Genomic DNA, 23,357 nt, shown 5'->3' with positions numbered 1-23,357 from the left:
CACTTGCTCCATCCGGAAGTTAGGCTACAGCAGAATAGAATTATGATAAAATTTGCCTTTAAATTCTGTGATACCTTTCATTCTGAAATAACTAACCTGGTCTTTATACCTAAAAGAATTTTTTCTCATTGTCTAGTTCAGAATAAATTATACTGGATGTGACCAGTTATTAATTACATTCAATTTTGGTGATTACTTTCCAACTCCAATATCGGGTAAGCTCTTCAATCCCTTCCAATAGTATATAAACATGTATGCAGTGTGTTATTAAAAAAAGAGTGGGAGAAAGGTGTAACATTTGAAACAAGTATATACATGTATCAATTTGAATAGTACTTTTCTGAAGGAAAGAGGGATTCCTGGGGAAAACTGTTTAGAGGCTCAAGATAGGAGAGATGGTGAATGTAACAGGTGGTGCCCAGCTGTGTTGTATTTTATGAAAAAAAAAATTTAGGGTGATAGTACAGAGAGTGAGACACTTGCATATGGTCCCCCAAACACTGCCAGGATTGACCCATGAGCACAGGGTAAGCCCTAAGTACTGCTGTCATTGTCAAGCACATTAACCCACATATAAAACTGAAAATAAAAGAGTAAATTTCTTAGTCAACCCAGATTCTGCATCAGTACATCTCATGTCACATGGTCACATGGTAGGTATTTATTTTTTAATTTTTTACTTCTTTATTTTTGATTTATGTTTTCACTTTTTACATTTCCCCTGCTTTTTAAAAAAATATTTGCCGAACAAGTGAGATGGTATTAATGGTATTAAATTTAGCTTATATAAAACATTGTGGTTTTATTATTCATGGCATTAATTTCATTAAAGATGCATTTGCCAGTGTCTTTGAAGCATTGAAATAAGCACAGGAGTGTAGTTTGAATGGTTACCTTCTCTCTGTTCATGTAACAATAAGATGACACAAGTCCCCAGCCATTCTTAAGTTTTCCTAGGCTCACTAATCTACCTTCAGTTTAAAATATTGTGAAAATTTAGAGGCGTAGTTTAAACCTGTGCATGTGTGCAGGATTTATCACACCTGTGGCCAAATGCCACTGCTGTCCAGCCACCAGTACTCCACTGGCAACCTCCATTGTTTTCTCAAAGAGCAATTATTTTCCTCTTTTGGCAGTTTGGTTTCTTTATTCATATTCTGCGTATTAAATTGCCCACAGTTTTCTTTCATTTCTTCTTTACTTTGGCAAAAACACAAATTATATTCATTTTGTTTTAAAAACCTCACCTACTCTGTGACCATGTGACTTGAGACTTACTGGTGAAGAATCTGGGTTGACTGAGAAATTTACACTTTTTTTCTCCATTTCTATATGTGGGTTAATGTGTTTGACAATACCAGCAGTAGTTAGAACTTACTCTGTGCTCATGGGACAGTCCTGGCAGTGTTTGGGGGACCATATGCAAGGCACTTCATGTTGGTTTTGCTTCTAACAACGTAGTATTCCAGTAAGTGTATAAATTACAACTGCTTTAACAAGTCAGTTAGTTATGGGATTTGTGGTTGGTTCCATGTTTGGCTCTTATGAATATACTGTATGGGTGCAATTATCTTTCAGAATTAATGGTTTTATATCCATTAAAAATAACTGGAGTGAAATTGATTGATAATATGTCATTTCCTTTTTAATTTTTAAACTCTCTCTACACCATTTTCCATGGATACTGAATTAATTTTCATCTTCAAAAACAGTACAATATCAATATCTGCATGAACATTTCAATATCTGCATGAACATTTATTGCATCCAAAATTTTAGATATTATTCCCACAGGTGTGATATTTTATTATTATATTAATGGTCAGTCTTTATAATAATAAATCAAAGTCAACATATTTGTCATGTATCTGTGAGAAATTTATATGTTCGATTTCACAGCTAGTTAAAAATTTATGGCAACTATGGAAAATATTCATTACTTGGAAGATTTCATAAAGGTGTGCTTTAAGTTTTTAATGTGAATAGGGAATATAAAGATGGTTGATCAACTAGATCAACTAGCTTTAAGACAAGTCATATTTAAGGTTACACTGGAACCTCTGTTGTAAATGATTTTGAAAAGGGTGATAACATGCAGAAGTACAGTTTGGTGGCCATTCAACACGATCTTGATCTGGGGGATGATATTAATTATTTGCAAAGAAAGTAGAGAAAGATGGAGGAAAATTAACTAGATATGTTTATATACTGAAAATATACAGAAATAATATAGATATGCCATTATTTTTGTCTTGTAAAAAATATTTGTTTCCTCCCAGAAATAATAAAACACATACACGCAAGAAACAATAAGACAAAGAAAGTAATCTGGATAAGAAAATACTCATAAAATCATCATAAAATTCACAGGGGGTCATTATGTGAAGAAGAGAAAATCCCACCCAAAATTTTATGAAAATAAATGTGTTCAAATGTGAGGGAAATCGTTCTTATATATAAGTTAATAAACTAGTAGAATCAATTATCCAAAAGAATTGATTTAGAAGCAAAAAATATAGCCAAAATATTTATTAGTGAATACAGTTAAACAGGGGGTGGGGTGGGTGGGTGGTGTTTGCCTTGCACGTGGTCAACATGGGTTCGATTCCTCTGCCCCTCTTGGAGAGCCCAGCAAGCTACCAAGAGTATCCCACCCATACTGCAGAACCTGGCAAGCTATCTGTGGCATATTTGATATGCCAAAAATAGTAACTACAAGTCTTACGTTACTGCTCGAGCAAATTGATGAGCATTGGGATGACCGTGATACAGTAATACAGTGATACAGCTAAACATTTTTTAGCTAAAATAAGTTTATTTAGGAAATAAAAGGGGGAGAGGGCAACACTTCAGAGAGAATGTGAGAGCACCTCCTGCTTTTTAAAACTTGGATTAATATGATTTTCATCAAACTGCCAGGATTTGGGGCTCTCTGTGCTTAAGGGTGTTTCTCAGCTGTTTTGAAGGGGGAGCTCATTAAAGGTGTGCTAATCTGAAGAAGGTGCTGAGGCTCTGTGACCGCTTCCAAGAGTGGTGACGCAATCCCTGCCTGTGGGGAAGGTAATAGTACCCTTCAGTGCAGTTAGAAGTCATTTTGTTTGTTCACTTAAAGTGACTTTATTTTTCTTTGATATTTATTCAGTTACAGTCTAGCCCACTGATGTGCCTAAAGCAGCACACATGTGTTCAGTTTTAACATACTTGCTTATATTCTCTGATTTACATTCTCCGTCCCTCTCGGAGAGCCCGGCAAGCTACCAAGAGTATCCCTCCCACACGGAAGAGCCTGGCAAGCTCCCCATGGTGTATTCGATATGCCAAAAACAATAACAATAACAGGACTCATTCCCCAGACCCTAAAAGAGCCTCCAATCGTTGGGAAAGATGAGCAAGGAGAGGCTGCTAAAATCTCAGGGCTGGGACGAATGGAGACGTTACTGGTGCCCGCTCGAACAAATCAATGAACAACGGTATGACAGTGATACAGTGATACAGCTAAACCTGGAGCTAAATGAATCTTTATTTGACCTGTGGTGGCAATTCCTAGGCAAGAGAAAATTGAAAATTAATGACATGAATTTTCCTCACTCATGAAAACTCTGAGAGAAGTGATTCTCTGCTTTTCTGCTTTCCACATCAGACGTTCTCTAGAACATAATGCATGGTTAAAACAGTAACTTTTACAAGATATCTTTGATATATATTCTTCTTGTTTTTATTTAATATATGAAGGCAGAGTACCTTAAACATAAAAGGAAAATACTTGGAGCTTTAAAATGTACTATAATTCTCATTGCGGGAGACTACAGAGGAAAAGCATGCAGCAGTATTCCTGCAATCCGGGTGTGGAGGTCAGATAGAAGGGAAGGGCCTAGAGAGCAACAGAACCCATTCATATGGAAACTATTCTGTTTTGCGTATAGTAAAGTTCACATTTCTATTTCCTCTAGATTATGTAGATTCAGACATCTTTTATGCAGTCATTCGGATCTTTCTCACTGGGTAAGTATAATTAAACCACTTACCTGCATAAGGCCACTTATATTTTCCAAATGTGTGCATGTATGACGCTAAGAACAGAAGGAAGATTCTTACAGCAATATATGTATATATACTTCTATAAGAACATGTATATGTATTATATATACATACTTCCTAGAGTAGGATTATTATAAACATATGTTTACACACATATTAGCTTCTAGCAAAGTAATTACCAAGGTCTAGTCTTAAATGAAGAGGGATACCATATTCATAATAAATTACATTTAATGTTTAATATTTATACTTAGAAAATTTATTTCTACAGTATAATTAAGTCAACCTGTGGTCACCTGCCTTATAGTTTTACCTTGATAACAAGGAAAAACATTTCTCTCTGCGTAAGTATAATTCAACCACCTTCCTGCATACGGGCACTTATATTTTCCAAATATGTGCATGTATGAGGCTAAGAACAGAGGGAAGATACATAAAAGTAACTCATGTATAATTCACAAACTTCAAAAAATAGGTTGGGGTTAAATGACTTTATTCTAATGTGCAAATAATTCCTGAGTACTTGTTTTTCATATGATCCTTAGTTTTTTCAGATAGAAATATAATCAGATTTTAGGTCATTTCCTCTCACTTCTTTTAAATACACTAGCTATAACTTGACATGTTTTAATCATGTTGGTCTTATATTTATACAATATAAATTGTTTGATGAAAAGGGAAAGGAGACAAGAGCCTAGCAAGCTACCCGTGGTGTATTCGATATGCCAAAAACAGTAACAGTAATGGGCCTCATTCCCCTGACCCTGAACGAAACAGGGATGAATGGAGACATTACTGAAATCTGTTCGAGCAAATCGATGAGCAACAGGACAACAGTGATACAGTGATATATATCTCACAAATGAGCGCAATCATTCCGTCTGTCCCTCTTCCTCTGACTGATTTTATTCCACCTGTTGTTTTGAGACCACACTTGGTCATCCTCAGCTGTTACCCCTGGCTGTGCACTCAGAGATCAGTCCTTGCAGGCTCAAGGAATCATATGGGCTACCTGGGATAGAACCCAGGTTGGCCATATGCAAGGCAAGATCCCCAACTGCTATACTATTGCCCCAGACCCTCCTAGTGATCTTATACACATTTGCAAAGTCTTTCTGCCTTGCCTTAGATCCATATTGGTAGATGTGAAATCTCCTATTACTAATAGTGCTAGGAAAGACAATGTGAATTCTGAGCCATTTTTAGAATTCTACCTACTACAGAATTCTCAAAAGGGAATAAATAATCTTTTTTCTTACTATAATGGTCACTGCAGAGCCTGGCAAGCTCCCTGTGGTGTATTTGATATGCCAAAAACAGTAACAATAACAGGTCTCATTGCCCTGACCCTGAAAGAGCCTCCAATTATTGGGAAAGACTAGTAAGGAGAGGCTGCTAAAATCTCAGTTGTGGGATGAATGGAGATATTACTGGCATCCACTCAAGTAAATCAGTGAACAATGGGATGACAGTAATACAGTGATACTATAATGGTTATATGACAAGATTAGACTACATACTTAAAATCCTTATTAAGTGGAAGTAACTTGCCATCATTATATTAAGTTCTCAATTAGTGACTCATTTTAATTGTGGTCTATATAAATGTCTCCATCTGCTTTTGTCCTCAAGAAATACACAAACTTGTAAAGTTTTGAGCAAAATGACAGAATTAACTTAAACTTCAAGTTCTTGCTATCTCCTAAGTGAAAAATACATAATTAAGAACATAAATGGGGAGGAGAAGTCACTTTTATTAAGCTATTAGTATAATTCTAAGTGGTGGCTTGAAATAGTATGATATCAGTAGCAATGTGAGGCTGAGATACTAGTTCTGTGCAGAGATAATGAGAGCAGGTTCTCTTACTGAATTAAATTTACAATCGAAGTAATAATATCAATGAAATAAGAATCTCAAGTATGAAGCTCAGTCTACTGAAAAAGGTAAAGTTGTCATTTTCTGTAGTGGAAAGGCATTTTCTGTGATGACAAAAGAGGAAAAAAATCAGGAAGTCTGGTTGGTATATATGCAATTGTGGAAATAGCCAGGAGGAAACTAATACAGAAGCCTAGAACGTAATGGAGTGATATTAGATTGTTACTTTATGAATATTTGTTTTTGTTTCTTCAGTTTGGGGGCCACAGCCAGTGGTATTTAGGGCTTACTCTTGGCTGTCCATTGTGGGATCACTCCTGGAATGTTTGGGAGACCATATGTGGTGCCAGGACTCTAGCCTTGATTGGCCTGATGTAAGACAAGACCCCAGTCTGTTTTAATATAGTCAGTTTTAAGATCGATTATATTTAGATAAGTTGATTTGAGAATGAGAATAGACATCACAATGAAAAGGAATTACTGGAGGAAACTTAAATATATAAGATTATCCACTGGATTACCAAAAGTAAATCTGAAGAATTGTATTCAGTCCATTTACCACCCAGTAATCATATTTTCAATATTCCCCCTCTGCCATAAAATCTTGTTTAGAGATATTATTAAGCCAATATCCTAAGTGTTCATATAGTGAGAAGCCATGAATCCTCTATGGAGTATAATTCTTTCAGTATTTTTAGAAATTTTAATTGAATATGGGGATAATTAAGACTCTAAGGGATATGTAAAAGGTACAGAAAAGTGATTGAGTGCCATATGGTTTCCTACTCACTCTAAATATTATTTAAAAATACCGAACAATTATTGGAATCATAATATGTTCGTTACCAAGGAAATTATTTTAATTAGTTCTAATAGCATCCTATAAGCTACACTCTAATATTTCTCAGATAAGGAAACTAAAACTCAGATAATTTATTTGACACAGTACTTAGTGTTAACAAGTATAAAAAACAAGATTAAATTCCTTATCTGTGTAATTTACAAACCCTCTTCTAACAGCTACAGAACACTAAATCCTTATAGTCGGAGTTCTTCCTTTATGCTCCACTTATCCTCCTGTCTTCTTTCTTGTGTTTTATCTTTCTGTAGAATGATGTAACTACAATTGTAATGGCCACTCTGCTACTTATTCAGGGAAAACTGCAGAGTAGTCAATACAAGCGGCTTCTTTGAAACCAACCCAGTTCCTTACAGCGTTTCTTAACTGTGGGAAGTATTTGAAAAGGTCACGAACAGAAAAAAAGTGTAATCTGTCTATACTTTTTATATATAGAGAGTATGTATATTTCACTTCTCTGGTGTAAAATCATTCTTAAATTTTTTTTTTTTTGCTTTTTTGGGTCACACCCAGCGATGCACAGGGGTCACTCCTGGCTCATGCACTCAGGAATTACTCCTGGCGGTGCTTGGGGGACCATATGGGATGCTGGGACTCGAACCCGGGTCGGCCGCGTGCAAGGCAAACGCCCTACCCGCTGTGCTATCACTCCAGCCCCTCATTCTTAAATTTTAGGGAGAAGGTTAAACATTGAAATATTTGTAAACAGCTAAAAATAGGGAAGACACTTTGTTCTTGGCAATCAAGAAAAGTATTCTATTTCTTTTTTTTCTTTTTTCTTATTTTTGCTTTTTTGGATCACCTGGCAATGCTCAGGGGTTACTCCTGGCTCTGCATTCAGGAATTACTCCTGGCGATACTCAAGAAACCATATGGGATGCTGGGAATCGAACCCAGGTCGGCTGTGTGCAAGGCAAACGCTCCAACCCCTGAAAAGTATTCTATTTCTTAGTGAGAAGTCCACATGCCGTTGGGGACACCATCTAAAAAATAAGTTAGGAATTTATTATGCCATACACATTTTCAACCACATTTCCTTGGTAACTAGGCTCTGCTGTGCAAGTGGAATACTCTCGGTAGCTTTCTGGGCTCTCTGAGAGAGATGGAGGCTTTTAGGGCGGCCTTCAATTGCCCTTAAAGGTGTTACCATGGTTCACACCATATTTGAACCCCATCAAATATGGTGTGGGAATAATGGGTATTAAGTGTCTTATGGAGAGTGGCATGGAGCATGGCGGTGGCTGGGCAGTGGATGTAGTGGGGGTCGACCAGTGAGGTATTTATCTGGCTTGGATAGGGTGGGGCATCTCTCCCTCAGATGCCGGAGATTGGAGGAGGCAGACAGAGGATGTTGTTTCCGGATCTCCTTGAACCTAGAGTTCAAGGTCGCAAAGTTCTGCTTACCTGGTTTTGTGGGGCTCCACTCATGTGTGAGGTGTGGCCATGTGTCCGGAGAGCGGCCTGGAGCATGGCAGTGGCTGGGTAGCTAGCTACCCATGGCGTATTCGATATGTCAACAACAGTATGGTGACGTTACTGGTGCCTGCTCAAGCAAATCGAAGATCAACGAGACGACAAGTAAAGAGAAGTGATTCCTTGGTAACATAACTCCTTTAAATTTATAATTCATTATTAGTTAAATATTTGCTACGATCTACTCAAAATAGGTCAAATGCAACAATAAAGGTAAAAGCTCTTTCTATACTGCAAAACATTTCATGTACAAATATGATATTCTAGGCTCTATTGTTTATATCTTATGAACTCATGTCAGATTTTTCAAGAATCTATAGAAATCTAAGAGAAATTATAGGGCAGATATGAGAAGGCAAGATGAATGGGATTCAGAGATAAAATAATGAATTTAATCAAAGGATAGGCAGAGAGAAAGAAAGAGGATAGTTTAGAGAAGAGGAAAACCAACATAATCTGTTTCTCTCACTTCATTACTGGGAATCCAATCTAGAAACTCCTACAACTAGTATTGCAAGAAAAATGCTTTTCCCCTGAGCAACATCCTCAACCTAACCCACTTATTCAGAATATAATTAAGAACATAACTCAATTCCCATCATTCCAACATGATCTGATTGTAGTTTCTCGTTATCTATAGGATTGTATTTCATTCTTTTTGTTGTCCCCTATTATTAATACTATCAACACATTTTAAGTGATTTTTTTATTTAAAAACTATGATTTATTTATAAAGTTACCGATAGTTGCATGTTAGCATATATTTCAACACCAATCCTACCACCGGTGTCAAATTCCACCAGTTTTTCCATATTCCTGACAGGTGCATTACAAAGTTGCAGAGATTGCACTTCAATTTCATCTTTTCAGTTTCTTGAATTTTCAATCTCTTGTTTTGAATATGTCTGTAACACTCACCCATAACCCCCCTTTGTAACTAAAATTCTGATGCACCCATTACTTCCTGTACTCTTCTTCCCTGTTTGATTTCTTTCCTTCTCTTTCTCGTCTCTAAGCACTGTGGTCAAAGTGATCTAGACATCCCCCTTTAACTGATATATATTTCCTCATCCACTAGTCTATATGCCATAGAAAAGTGACATTAACCTGTGTTTGTCTTTCTTATTCTGGCTTAATTCACCCAACATGATGTCTTTTACTTCTAACCATGTTGCAGCAACACAATATTTTGAAAGGTATTCTGGTGGTTTTCAGAATAGCAATGGAATAAAATACAAAATTTAAAAAGAAAAAGAAAACAATAATAATATGGGAAAAATAAAGATAAATAAAATTTTAAAAAGAATAGCTATGTGTGTGGGCACTATCTCCATGCAAATGACCCTGAGTGAAAAACATTCCTAGTGCGGGTGCCAAGTACAAGATCTTCCCTTCTAAGTGCTCTGTGAAAGAGAAGTTTCCTGCTAGCAAGCAAACAAGCAGGATTCAAACACACTTTCTGTGACTGACCCTGAATAATGGCTAATGCTTGGCTCTTCCCACAGGTTAGACTGGCACTGGGTGTGGTTGTTCGGAGCAGGCAGCCCACAGTTAATCTCCAGCTCAGTATCCTATAAAATTTAAACTTGAATTTTCACCAGCAGTCTAGCTACCCCAACCATGTTAGGCCAGTAGTCCATTAGCCCGTACTCCAAACAAAAATCCCTCCCCCCAAAAAAAACCCACAAAAGTAACAGTGGACTCAAGGAAGAATGAAATCCTAATCGAAAAGTATCAGTAAGTTCAGAACAAACAGTGCTTTCCCTAAATCAGTACAAAGGCTCAACATAAGTACAAAGGAACACCAAGTTGGAAGGGAATAACTTTGATGGGGAAAGAAGAGACCAACACCCACTTAGTTCCCCTAGACTCCTCCCTGGCAGTGAGGGGAGAATGATGATAGTGTATTGGAAAGAAACACCTCCAGACTACTACAGACACCACTGGGAACAGAGCAGATCTCCATCACAATAAGTGGTCGAAGATAGAACTCCTGAAACCTCAACATTAATATCTACCAAAATAAACTCTGATAAAGAATGAGAGAAATTGCAAGGATATTTAATGAGCTCAAGAAACAGTAAAAGGTATACCAAATAAAGCAGAGGAGGATGTAAGAGCAGAAATAAGAAATAAAAAAACATTATAAAAATAAATTGGCAAGTGAAAAATGACAGGTTGGCAGAGTGGAGTGGAAGAGATGGGGAGGAAAAAAGCTGAGGACATTGGTGGCAGGAAATGTGCACCACTGAAGGAATGAATATTGGAACATTATGCCTGAAACTCAAACATGAACAACTTTGTAACTGCATATCTCATGGTGACTCAATTTTTTAAAAAAGTATAAAATATTTGGTAGGTAAAATAAAAAACGCAATGGATGCCCTAACCAGTAGGTTCATAGGAGCTGAGGACAAAAATCAGTGAGCTTATGAGATGTAGAAAATCTCCAAGCAATGGCAGAAGATGGAAAAAGACTTCAAAATAAATCAGTGGCAGACAAGAGAGCTATGGGATGGATTCAAGAGGAGCTATATAAGAATCATCTGAGTCCCAGATGGACAGGACAGGATGACAACTCCAATGAGGAAGTAACAGTCAAAAACATCATTGCTATGGGGGGGGGGGGGTGGAGTGATAGCACAGTGGGTAGGGCATTTGTCTTACACACAGCAGACCCAGGTTTGATTCCCAGCATCCCATATGGTCCCCTGAGCACCGCCAGGGGTAATTCCTGAGTGCAGAGCCAGGAGTGACCCCTATCCATCGCCGGGTGTGACCCAAAAAGAAAAAAAAAAAAGATCATTGCAAAAAGTTTCCAGAGCTGGAGAAGGCAGGCATTTACATTCAGCTAAAAGAGACCCTAACTCCAAGATACATCCTAATCAGAATATCGAAAAGCATAGATAGTGATAGAACATGAAAGCAGCAAGAACAGTGAAGGAATTTACATACAAAGGAATATTCCTTAGATTTATAGCAGGCCTATAGAATGAGACTGTTTGGGTCTAATATCAGTGGTGGTAGGAAGGGAAAAAATTTATAAAATGAAAACCTCACTAAGAATAATTTACCCAGCCAGGATCTCATTGAGATTTGGAAGAATGATAGGAAACTTTATAAATAAAAAGAGCTCCAGAACTTCATAGACCCAAAATCAATTTTGAAAGAAGTACTAAAGGGGTATTTTAGTCAAGAAAATTTCCACAAACACAACAAACTTCTACAGAAATATGGCACAACCCCATGACAATATATCTCTCAATGCCAATCGATTAAACACCTATTAAGAGACACAGAGTGACTAAATAGATTAAAAATTAAATCCAGTCCGCTGCTTACAAGAAATACATTTGAATAGTCAGAGAAAACACAGACTCATAGGTCAAAGGCTACAAATCAATTCCTTTAGCAAACAACTGCTTCTGAAAGTCCAGAATGGCTGCAGTAGTATCTGATGACATAGATTTCAGGCTGAAAAAGGTTAGAAGAGACAGAAAAAGTAACTTCCTAATAATCAAGGGATATGTAAATCAGGAAGAAAAAGTTACACTCCTAAACATACATTCACCTAATGAGGGAACAGTCAAAGCTATTAGACTTTAAGGAGGACATTGATAGCCACATAATAGTAGTTGGAGACTTTACTACTTTGTCACCTCTAGATAGGTCAATGAGACTAAAATTCAGCAAGGAAACTCTGGCTTTAAAGGAAGAAATGGAAGAGAGTGAGCTAGAAAATATATACAGGATTTTTCATTCCCAAAAAAGTCAAATACAAATTCTTCTCCAATGCACTTGGGATATTCTCTAAGATCACATGCTAGGTCACAAAACATACCTCCACAAAATTAAGAGCATAGAAATTGTATCAACTATCTATTCAAACCATGGAGCACTGAAAATAGAAGATAATCACACAAAGAAACAACAACAAAAAATTCAAATCAAACACCGGGAAATTAAACACTAAACACTAAAGGAAATCAAAGTAGAAATCAAAGAATTTCTAGAAACAAATGAAAATGAGGACATGAGTTATCAGAACTTGTGGGACATAGAATAAACAACGTCAAGAGAAAAATTTATAGCTTTCCTGCAAGTATTCATCAAGAAGGAAGAAAGGCTCCACATAAATTATTTGATTTCACAGTTTAAGATGTTAGAAAATGACCAACAAAAGGAGACCAAACCAGGCGGGAGTAAGGAAATAATAAAAATTTGTAGAAATTAATAGCTGGAGTAAAAAAGAAATCCAAGTGTCAACAAAACTAAGAGCTGGACTTTTGAGAAAATTAATAAGACCAATACACCACTAGCAGAATTCACAAAGAAAGAGAGAGAATCCTAATAAACTGAATCAGAAATGGAAGGGGGAGGGGGAACATCACAACAAAAACTACGGAAATTCAAAGGACCATTAGATTACTTTGAGACTCTTCATGACATAAAACAAGAGAAACTAGAAGAAACAAGAAATTTTCTACATTCCTATAACTTCCCATGGCTGAACCAACAAAATTTTGAATATCTGAGCAGACTCATCACTATCAAGGAAATTGAAATGGTAATCAAAAATCTTCCCCCAAACAAAAACCCAGACTAGTGGATTCACTAGTTAGTTCTCTAAAACCTTTCAAGAGGCACTAATGCCAATCTTTTTCAAGCTTTCCCAGGATATTGAAAAAAGAAAAACAATCCCAAACATATTACTTAGAAGCAATATCACCCTGATATCAAAATCAGAGATGAGAGAGAGAGACAAAGAGAAAGAGAAAGACAGAGAGGAAAAGATAGAATTGCAGGTCAATATCCCTGATTAACTGAACATAGATGCAAAGAAGTTCAACAGAATACTAGCAAATAGAACCCAATCTTCATCAAAAAGATCATACACTATGACCAAATATGATTCATCCCAGAGATGCAAGGAGGGTTTAACACTTTTACAACCAATCAACAATATGCCATATAAATAAAAGCAAAGATAAAAAAACATATGATCATATTAGTCGATGCAGAGAAAGCATTTGATAAGATCTGGCACCTCAACAAAATGGAAATTGAAGGAATTTTTCTCAATATAGTCAAAACCATTGACCCCAAGCCCATAGCAAGCACTATTCTCAATGGTGAAATACTAAGTCTTTCCTCTAAGATCAGGCACAAGACAAGGTTTCCCACTCTCATCACTCCTATTCAATACAGTACTGGAGTACTTGCCATAGCAATTAGGTAAGAAAAAGATATTTAGGGCATCCATAGGAAAAGAAGAAGTTAAGATTTTCCTATTGCAGATGAAGTAATACTGTAGAAATTCTTTAGAAAATCCTAAAGACTCTACAAAAAAAGATCCTAGAAACATAGATTTGTATTTTAAAGTGGCAGGTTACAAAATAAATATGCAAAAATCCATGGCTTTTCTATATACAAATAATGAAAGAGAAATTAAAAAGATAATTTCTTTCACAATTCTACATCAAAAAACCAAGAACTTTGGAATAAGCTTAACTTAAGAAATGAAGGACCCACACAAAGAAAAGTAAAAAATGCTACTTCAAGAAATAAAAGAAGACACAAGGAAATGGAGACACATCCCCTGCTCATGGATTAGGAGGATTAACATCACCAAAAAGATAATACTCCTCAAAGCATAATATATATTCAAAGTGGTCCCTGTAAGTATATCCAGGACATTTTTCAAAGAAAAAGATAAAATACTTCAGAAACCCATATGGAACAATAAACCCCCACAAATAGGTAAAGCAATTCTTGGGAAGAAGATCACCTTCCTCAACTTCAAACAGTACTACAAAGCAGTAGTAATTAAAAAGGCATGGCATTGAAATAAAGACATACCCTCAGATTAGTGTAACAGTGAAATATCCTGACACAGACTGTCATATATATATATATATATGTATATATATATATATATATATGATCATTCATCATAGAAAAGAAGGAAAAAATAGGAAGTAGAGAAAATTAACCTTTCCAACAAGTTGTGCTGAGAAAACTAGGCTGCCACATATTAAAAAAAAATAAACCCAGACCTCTTCCTAATGCATGCATAAATTCCAGATGAAAAAAGATTAAAGACTTCAATATAAGACATGAGATCCATGGAGGAAAACGTAGGCAGAACTCTCCATGACATTGAAGCTAAAGGCATCTTCAAGATGGAACTTCACTGACCACACAAATGGAAGCAAAGATAAATAAATGGTACTACGTTAAACTAGGAAGCTTCTGCACCTCAAAGGAAATGATATCAAAGATATAAAGATAGTGCACAGAGTGGGAAAAATTATTTACACAAAACCTATCTGAAAAAGACAATATCAAAGATACATAGGTGCTGTTAGAACTTTACAAGAAAAATAAATATTCAACCCCATCAAAATATGGGAAGAAGAAACAAACAAAACTTCCTCAAAGAAGAAATACAAACGGCCAAAAGACGTGAAAAAATGCTCTGCCTCACTAATCATTAGGCAGATGCAAATCAAAACAACAGTGAGATATCATCTCACCCCAGAGACTGGCACATATCAAAAAGAACAAAAATAATCAGTGCTGGCATTGATTCAGGGAGAAAGGGACTCTCATTTATTGGTGGTGGAAATGCTGACTTGCCCAACTCTATTTTGAAAACAATATAAGCATTCCTCAAAAACCTAGAAATTATTTTCCATAGGACCCAGCAGAACTGGAACGATAGCACAGTGGGTAGGGTGTTTGCCTTGCATGTGGCCGACCTGGGTTCGATTCCTCTGACCTTCTCAGAGAGCCTGGCAAGCTACCAAGAGTATCCCGCCCACATGGCAGAGCCTGGAAAGCTACCTGTGGCATATTCAATATGCCAAAAATAGTAACAACAAGCCTCACAATGGCGACATTACTGATGCTCGCTTGAGCAAATTGATGAACAATGGGATGACAGTGCGACAGTGCTACTAGGACTCAACAATAACACCATGGAAATATATTTCAGGCGCCCAAAAACACAATGTTGAAAAACCGTCTGCACTGCTATGTTAATTGCAGCACTATTCACAATAGCCAGAAATTGGAAACAACCTGGGTGTCTGATAACAGATTATGAAAAAATAAAGTATGGTATATCTATACAATGCAAAACAAAGCAACTGCCAGGAAAAATGAAGCCATGAAATTTACTTATAAGTGACTGGGTATGGAGAGTATCATGCTGAGTGAAATAAGTCAGGTGGAGAGGAACAGACATAGACTCATTTGCAGGGATCTATCTATCTATCTATCTATCTATCTATCTATCTATCTATCTATCTATCTATCTATCATCTATCTATCTATCTATCACTCTAATACTCATATGTGTAATCACAAAATAAATAAGTAAGCAGTGTGGCAGTGGTGATCTCTCTCACCCTCCATGTACATTTGGTGGCCATGTACTGTTTCACCACTCTGGTCTACAGCCGCCATCAACAGACGTATGAGGAGGAACAGGGCCACCAAGCTGGTTGATAATCAGTTTCTGTTTATTCCATTCTCCCCATGTGCCTGTTCTAGTCTCACTAAGTCCCCCATTCCAGTCTCACACTACCCTCATTGCCGTCTCCTCTGTCCCCCCATGCTAGTCTCTCCACACTCCGTCCTGCAGCCTTGGTCTAGCCCCCAATCTCCAAGTCTTGGGAGTAGCCACTACACCCAGTTGAGGGAGCAGAATCAACACATGAAAGCCCTTCCTTCTGAGGGAGATCTGCTCAAGGTGAAATGCCATCTAGCGGTGATTCTCCTTTCCTTAGTCCAATAACCATTTAAATATTCATCTTAATTTTCTTTTTACTATTAGTCATTTTGTATTGACACAGTAAGAGATACATTAAGCTTGTAGGGTGGCTCTCCTGGGGATATCTCGCTATAGACTGCTATAGAGACTACAGTACTCAGGCCAGATTAGTCTTTCCTAACCCTAGCAGAGTCCTAATCCAGCTGTTACTCTTTAGCTCTTGACAGAATTTGTCCATGACCATGCTCTAAACTTATAGTTAAGTATTATGGCTCTTGATCTGACCCATTTCAATACCAGAGTAGCTCACCGTTTGCCCTGTCCTCGTCGGGACCCTGCTTTTGGGGTGCTAGGAATTAAAGGCAACTGAGGCTTAAATCAAGAAAACAGATGCCTGGGAGTGAATATTATTCTGAGTCAATTGACTCCCAAGTTACAAAAGCATAGCACGACCTGACATGTCTCCCTATGTCTATACAAAAAGGACATTGCTCGGAAGTAAACTATGCAGAAGGACATAAGGGAAAAAGAAAAGCAGTATTTCACTTACAAATACAAATCAACAGAGTCTGATTTGGGGATGAAGGTGATTGACCAGTTGGGGAAGCAGAACACAGAGAAGAGGTTAAAGATAAATACTGAGGAAATGGGAGTGCTTCGGGAGCATTGTGGTGGATATTACTCAGTAAATCTCAGCTCCCTATTGCCAGGGAGAAAGGACAAACCAATGTTATCCTACATCTATGGACAGTAGAAATGAGGGCCAGGATTACTGCTCCATGTTGGAAGCTTGCCAGAAGTGGGGGTTGGGGTGTTAGAAAAGAAAAGGGACAACTATAAGAATGATTATTGGAAATGATCACTCTGGACAAGAACTGATTGCAGAAAGAACGTAAAGTGATATACATGATAACCTTTCAGTGTCTGTACTGTGAACCATAATGCCTAAAAGGAAAGACAGAGAGCCAGCAAGAGAGAGACAGAGAGAGAGAGGCAGAGAGAGAGAGAGAGAGAGAAAGAGTGTCTGGCATAGAGGCAGGCTGGGAATGTGGGAATGGAGGGAGAGAAAATGGGATCATTGGTGGTGGAAAATGTACACTGGCAAAGGAAAGAATGTTGGAACACTGTATGCCTGAAACCCATGAGCAATTTAGTAACTGTGTATCTGACACTGATTCTTTAAGTAAAATAACTTTAAAAAAAAGGTCAGACCGAAGGCAAGCATATTACCTCCTATACTATCTTTCCTGCCCCTCCAACATTGTTTTGACAATTCTGGGTCTAAATTCCAACAAATTTTAGATTTAATTTTTCATTAAATACATCATCATTAAATTTCCATATGAATTTTAGAAATCTTGGCATGGCCTTTCCTGTAAAAAGGACAATTAGAATTTTATTTTATTTTATTTATTTATGTGTTGGAGGGGGGAGTTGGTCCACACTCAGCTGTGCTGAGGATGTAGTCCTGGCTCTGTGCTTGGGGATCACTCCTGCAGGTACTCTGAGGACTGTGATAGATACCAGGATTTGAACTCAGGTGAGGCCCCCTGCGTCCCGTGCCCGCCCGCGGCAGCGGGACAGCTCGGAGCACCCCCTCCCCGCCGGGCAGGTCCCAGTCATTCGCCCACCGCGCCTGATCCCGCCCTCCCGTGTCCGACAGGTATATTGGCTCTTCCCCTTGGAGACCCTGTGCCACCTGGAAAAGCGCCCCCTGCGTCCCGTGCCCGCCCGCGGCAGCGGGACAGCTCGGAGCACCCCCTCCCCGCCGGGCAGGTCCCAGTCATTCGCCCACCGCGCCTGATCCCGCCCTCCCGTGTCCGACAGGTATATTGGCTCTTCCCCTTGGAGACCCTGTGCCACCTGGAAAAGCGCCCCCCGCGTCCCGTGCCCGCCCGCGGCAGCGGGACAGTTCGGAGCACCCCCTCCCCGCCGGGCAGGTCCCAGTCATTCGCCCACCGCGCCTGATCCCGCCCTCCCGTGTCCGACAGGTATATTGGCTCTTCCCCTTGGAGACCCTGTGCCACCTGGAAAAGCGCCCCCCGCGTCCCGTGCCCGCCCGCGGCAGCGGGACAGTTCGGAGCACCCCCTCCCCGCCGGGCAGGTCCCAGTCATTCGCCCACCGCGCCTGATCCCGCCCTCCCGTGTCCGACAGGTATATTGGCTCTTCCCCTTGGAGACCCTGTGCCACCTGGAAAAGCGCCCCCCGAGTCCCGTGCCCGCCCGCGGCAGCGGGACAGTTCGGAGCACCCCCTCCCCGCCGGGCAGGTCCCAGTCATTCGCCCACCGCGCCTGATCCCGCCCTCCCGTGTCCGAACAGGTTAGGGGCGTGTCCTGTCATTTGGGGGCGTGGCCTTAAAAGTGGGCGTGGCCTGTTTCCAGAGCGGCGGCCGCTGACGCGGCCGCAGATATTTTTCTTACCATTCCACGCATTGTCCTTTGGCTACAATTGATTTCTCCGAAGAACTCCCTCATCATCTTAGTTACTATATATTGATACTCAACTAACCTAGCCTATCCTAACTTCACAAAAACTGTCAATGAACACATCAACTTGCACACAAAAGTCCTCTGTCAAAGGAGCATAGCCCAAAATCTTTAGTCGAGGTTCTTCCCAAGTTAACGAGAGCTCCAGATAATAAAGCCCATAACAACATGAAGAAACTGAGAAAATCCCCACCACTAGGAGAGAGCCAAGAAAATATCTCACTAACCTCAGCAGCGACCTCCCAGAAATACACCCTCCTCTCAGATAGAGAATTCAGAGAGGAAATTGTCAGGATGATTCATGAACTCAACACAACTATGGAACGAACATCCAATAAATTAAGGGAGGATATGGATGCCGCGTTGGAACGCTCCACCAAGATAATCCAGGAAGAAATGAGAGCAGAAATTTCAAAGCTACGAACAGAAGTCACACAACTAAAAGAATCAGTAGATGAAATGAAAAACTCCGTAGGAGCCCTCAATAGTAGAATGACTACAGCCGAAGACAGAATCAGTGAACTTGAAGATGAGCTGCACAAAGCATATAGACAACAGCAAATAATGGCAAAAGACCTCAAAATGGCTCTAGAGCGAGTTAGAGTCCTAGGGGATGACCTCAGGAGAAACAACATAAGAATCATGGGAGTGCCGGAACCACACGGAACCAATCCCAATGAAAAAAACACCATTAAAGACATCATTGCTAAAAAATTCCCAGAGCTAGAGAATGTGGACATCCAGATACAAGGAGTCCGAAGGGTGCCAGCTAAAAGGGACCCAAATTGAACTCAGGTGAGCCGCATGCAAGGCAAGTGTTCTTTTTGCTATACTTTTGCTCCAGTCCTAGATTGTTGGAATTTTAATATAGATTTCATCATATTTGTAGACGAGTTTGGGGATTTTTGCCATCTCAACAATGATAAATTATTTCAACTATCTTTTTCATACATTTACATCTTTTAAAATTTCCTTCAGGGATGGTTTTTAGCTTTCAGTATACAAATATTGTAATTCATCAATTTATTTTAGGCTATTTTAAATGGAATTTTCTACTATTTCATACTGTTTTAAATGGAATTTTCTTAAGTTTACTTTCATATTGTTTGTTACGAATGTATAGAAACACAACTGATTTTTGCATTAATTTTTGCTGAATTTATTACCTAAATAGATTCTTTGCCAATTCCTCAAAAATAAATAAATAAATAAATAAATAAATAAATAAATAAATAAAGGTATTCCTATTAAGTCAGTAGTATCTAGAACTGACAGTTTAATGTGACAATTTTTCAAATTGCATGTTTTGTCATGTCTGATCCTCAGGCACACCGACTAAAATATCTATGCCCTTGTCCTATAGGTTACCATGAAAATGTTTGCTTTCTTGAATGAGGTCATGACGTTTGCATATAAGTGGATCAGCATGGAAAGTATTATGCTAAGTGAAATGAGTCAGAAAGAGAGAGACAGACATAGAAAGATTGCACTCATCTGTGGACTATAGAATAATAGACTATAAGACTAACACCCAAGAATAGTAGAAATAAGTACCAGGAGGTTGTCTCCATGGCTTGGAGGCTGGTCTCTCATTCTGGGCAACTCAGAGAAGGGAACACCAAGTAATATGTGATTGGAGGTCATGTGGGGGAAAGATGATGCGGGCCCAATATAGACTACAGACTGAACACAATGGCCACTCAACACCTTTATTGCAAACCATAACACCTAATCAGAAAGAGAGAACAAAAGGGAATACCCTGCCATAGTGGCAGTGTGGGGTGGGGGGAGATGGGACTGGGGAGGGGGGGGAGGGATGTTGGGTTTACTGGTGGTGGAGAATGGGCACTGGTGAAGGGATGGGTTATCAAACTTTGTAAGGGAGAAACATGAGTACAAAAATGTATAAATCTGTAACTGTACCCTCACGTTGACTCACTAATTAAAAATAAACTATTAAATTAAAAAAAATAAAATAAAAAAAAAAAAAAAAGAAAATGTTTGCTTTCTTGTTTAGACTCTATTTTTCTATGAGAAGACATACTCAACTTCTGACACTCCCGTCTTCTTTCTGTCTTTTGCTTAGATGGAAAGACAACCCCGCCCTGCCTGCAGGGCTGGTGTATGAGGGGGTTTCTGAAGAGCCTCTGGCGTTCTCTGGAGGCAGTGCCGCGCAGAGCACAGTGCTGCACGCGTTTGATGAACTCCTCGGCGTTCATCACAGCGAAGAAAGTGGTAAGTCAACCATTTAAACGTTTTCCTTTTTTTTCCCCTTGGCATTGTTAAAAAACAAAGGTACATTTTAGCAACATTAAGGAAGTGTAAATGAAAATGTGTCGAGGTTTTTACTTCTTTGGATAGAAATCAGACTATGGGAGCTCCATATGTTGTTGCACCCAGTACGGCAATATAAGATCTCAGCAGGACACTGAGCTTCATTTCTCAATCGTAAAACACTGCTGTACTTCCAGCTGTTTTTTATAATTTGGTTTAAGTTGTTAGGCAGTGTGACATTTCACTTTCAGTGAAACAAGGGAAATAGGCCCTTCAGAGTCCATTGTATTATGTCAGTAAGTCTGCATATGACCATTCATAGATCTGAGCACTTCCACTAGTGCTCTTCTCCTTTAAGAAGTCTGCTACCACTGAAACTTTGTATTGTGTCTGTCAGGTTGACATGCAGAGGTTGGTCAGGGAGAAGTTGATGTTGGTGGTGGAATTGCTGTTGAAATATGATATGCCCCAAACTCAACTGTCAATAACTGCACATCAATTTTTTAATTAAAAATATATGTAATGTAGTCAGGTCTATTTAAGTTGAGTTTGTAATTTTTAAATATATGATTTTAAAGGTTTAAATTCCTCATTTTCTTGCCTATGAATACGGTATAGCCTATTTGGAGTTGGGTAGTTGGCTCAGCAGGCTGGAGTGTGAGCTTGGTATGCTGAGGCCCCACATCTACCCTCGCACCACCAGGGTTATGCTGTAGCCTCAGAACCACTGTGCCTGAGAAGCAGTGGGCCAAGTAACTCTGGGGTTGACTCTAGAGTCCTCCGTGAATCACTTGAGAGCACACCCGACCCCCAACAAAGAAAACCTCTTTGGAGTTTAGTTGAATTGTTTGATGAGGAAAAAACTGATGAGCTTGGAGTCATGGGTTCAATTCTTATCAACAAATGTTAGTTCCCTAAAACTAGGATAATTTTTAATAGATTTTTTTTTATTTTCTGATGTTAGTAGTTGACTTATCTGTATGAGATTAGACAGGTGGATTTCTATAAATTATTTACTTCCTATACATATCTACCAATTTGATTTTACAGACAATTTCCCTTCAGGGGACTATTACTAAAAATACTCTATCATGTTCTATCTTTTTTTTATAATATTTACAATTTTTTCCTTAATGCTCTGTTATACACATTAGGTTTTAGAAGACATAATTTGTGAGCTACTACATAGTACAGGGGTGAGGGTGCATGCTTTGAGTGCATTTAACCCTGTTCTATAACCCACACCACATAGATTCCTGGGCATGGCCAAGTGTAGCTCTGGAAATTCAGCATCACCAGGTGTGTCCCTAGTGATTTGAGGCACCAAAGGATCCAAGCAGCAAAATGTCCTTAGGCCATAGAACCACTAACCTAGGTGAATGAGTGCCACTAAGAATGATTCCATTGATCCCATGTACCAGATGGGAGCAATCCCTCCCCATCTCCACAAAAACAAAATAACACAATTCATCACTGTTAATCAGTTTCTGTGTTAATGGAAAAATTTGTGGATATATCTTAGAGTGGATAGAAAGATGCTTTGCCATATTTGTGTGTGCTATTTATACATATACTAGTTTTATATGAATTATTTAAGATGTGCTTGATTATTTTCCCTTCTTCATCTATCAGCCAACAGAATATGTACTTGAACATTTGACATTTATAATAAAAAAAAACCCAGAGAGTAGATTATAAAATTTAGGATGAAAAATATTGGGGGGACATTGATGTAAGGGGAAAAAAAGGCACCTTACCTTATATTTCCATGTACAGCTATGATATTGCTCTGAATTTTTTTTTCCCAGCGGAGTTTCTCCACAGAATGAGGAACTACATGCCTCCTTCTCATAGGGCCTTCATAGAAGAAATCAAATTGGCTCCATCACTAAGGGACCATATCCTGTTCTCTGGAAATTATGAACTTCTGATAGCCTACAACAATTGTGTGGAAGCCCTGGCAGAGCTGCGTAGTTATCACATCACCGTGGTATCCAAATACATCATCACAGCTTCAGCCAGAGCAAAAAGCAGAAAATCAAGTCATTCCCCAGGGTCTCAGGCCGTAGAAGAAGAAAGGGGCACTGGTGGGACTGCAGTTCTGAGTTTCCTGAAGAGTGTCAGGGATAAGACCTTAGAGGCAACCCTCCACCGAAGTGGTTAAGAAAACACTGTCTCCCATGCTGAGAAAATCCCACAAATACAGTTTTCTCTCTTCTGTCTGGAATAATGCAAAAAGAATCTTTCTATCCCATCCAACACCATCTTCTACTTTCTTCGAAGCTATTAGTCTCAACAGAGAATAGAAAGATTCATGATGAGGAAATTTCCTTGGCTTACCCAATTTGTTAGTAGAAATTTGCGAAGCAATAGAAAAAAAAATCATCTAATTGTTTTAAATGAACTATTTATTGTTGTATAGATTACCTCGTTGATATCTTAAAAATAAATATATCTACACTTTATTCATTCACTTAACAGTTTATTAAATTCCCACTGAGAATTAGCATACAGGTTAACAGAGATTTATGAGGAACCAGACCAGCCACCTTCCCCAAGTATGTGTTACATTG

General features: G+C 38.7%; 1 protein-coding gene across 1 annotated transcript in view; it reads left to right on the top strand.

Annotated features, from left to right (window-relative positions):
• IDO2 (indoleamine 2,3-dioxygenase 2) overlaps positions 1-22,948 on the top strand; it is a 48,536-nt gene extending 25,588 nt beyond the window's left edge. The window contains exons 9-11 of the mRNA XM_012932329.2: positions 3,951-4,002; positions 20,597-20,745; positions 22,593-22,948. Coding sequence (XP_012787783.2) covers positions 3,951-4,002; positions 20,597-20,745; positions 22,593-22,948 — 557 coding nt within the window. The remainder of the gene's footprint in view (positions 1-3,950; positions 4,003-20,596; positions 20,746-22,592) is intronic.
• Positions 22,949-23,357: the final 409 nt, after the last annotated feature.

The sequence above is a fragment of the Sorex araneus genome, chromosome 1 (assembly GCF_027595985.1).
Source record: "Sorex araneus isolate mSorAra2 chromosome 1, mSorAra2.pri, whole genome shotgun sequence".
NCBI classification, from domain to species: domain Eukaryota; kingdom Metazoa; phylum Chordata; class Mammalia; order Eulipotyphla; family Soricidae; genus Sorex; species Sorex araneus.
This window is presented reverse-complemented; position numbering and strand designations above follow the sequence as displayed.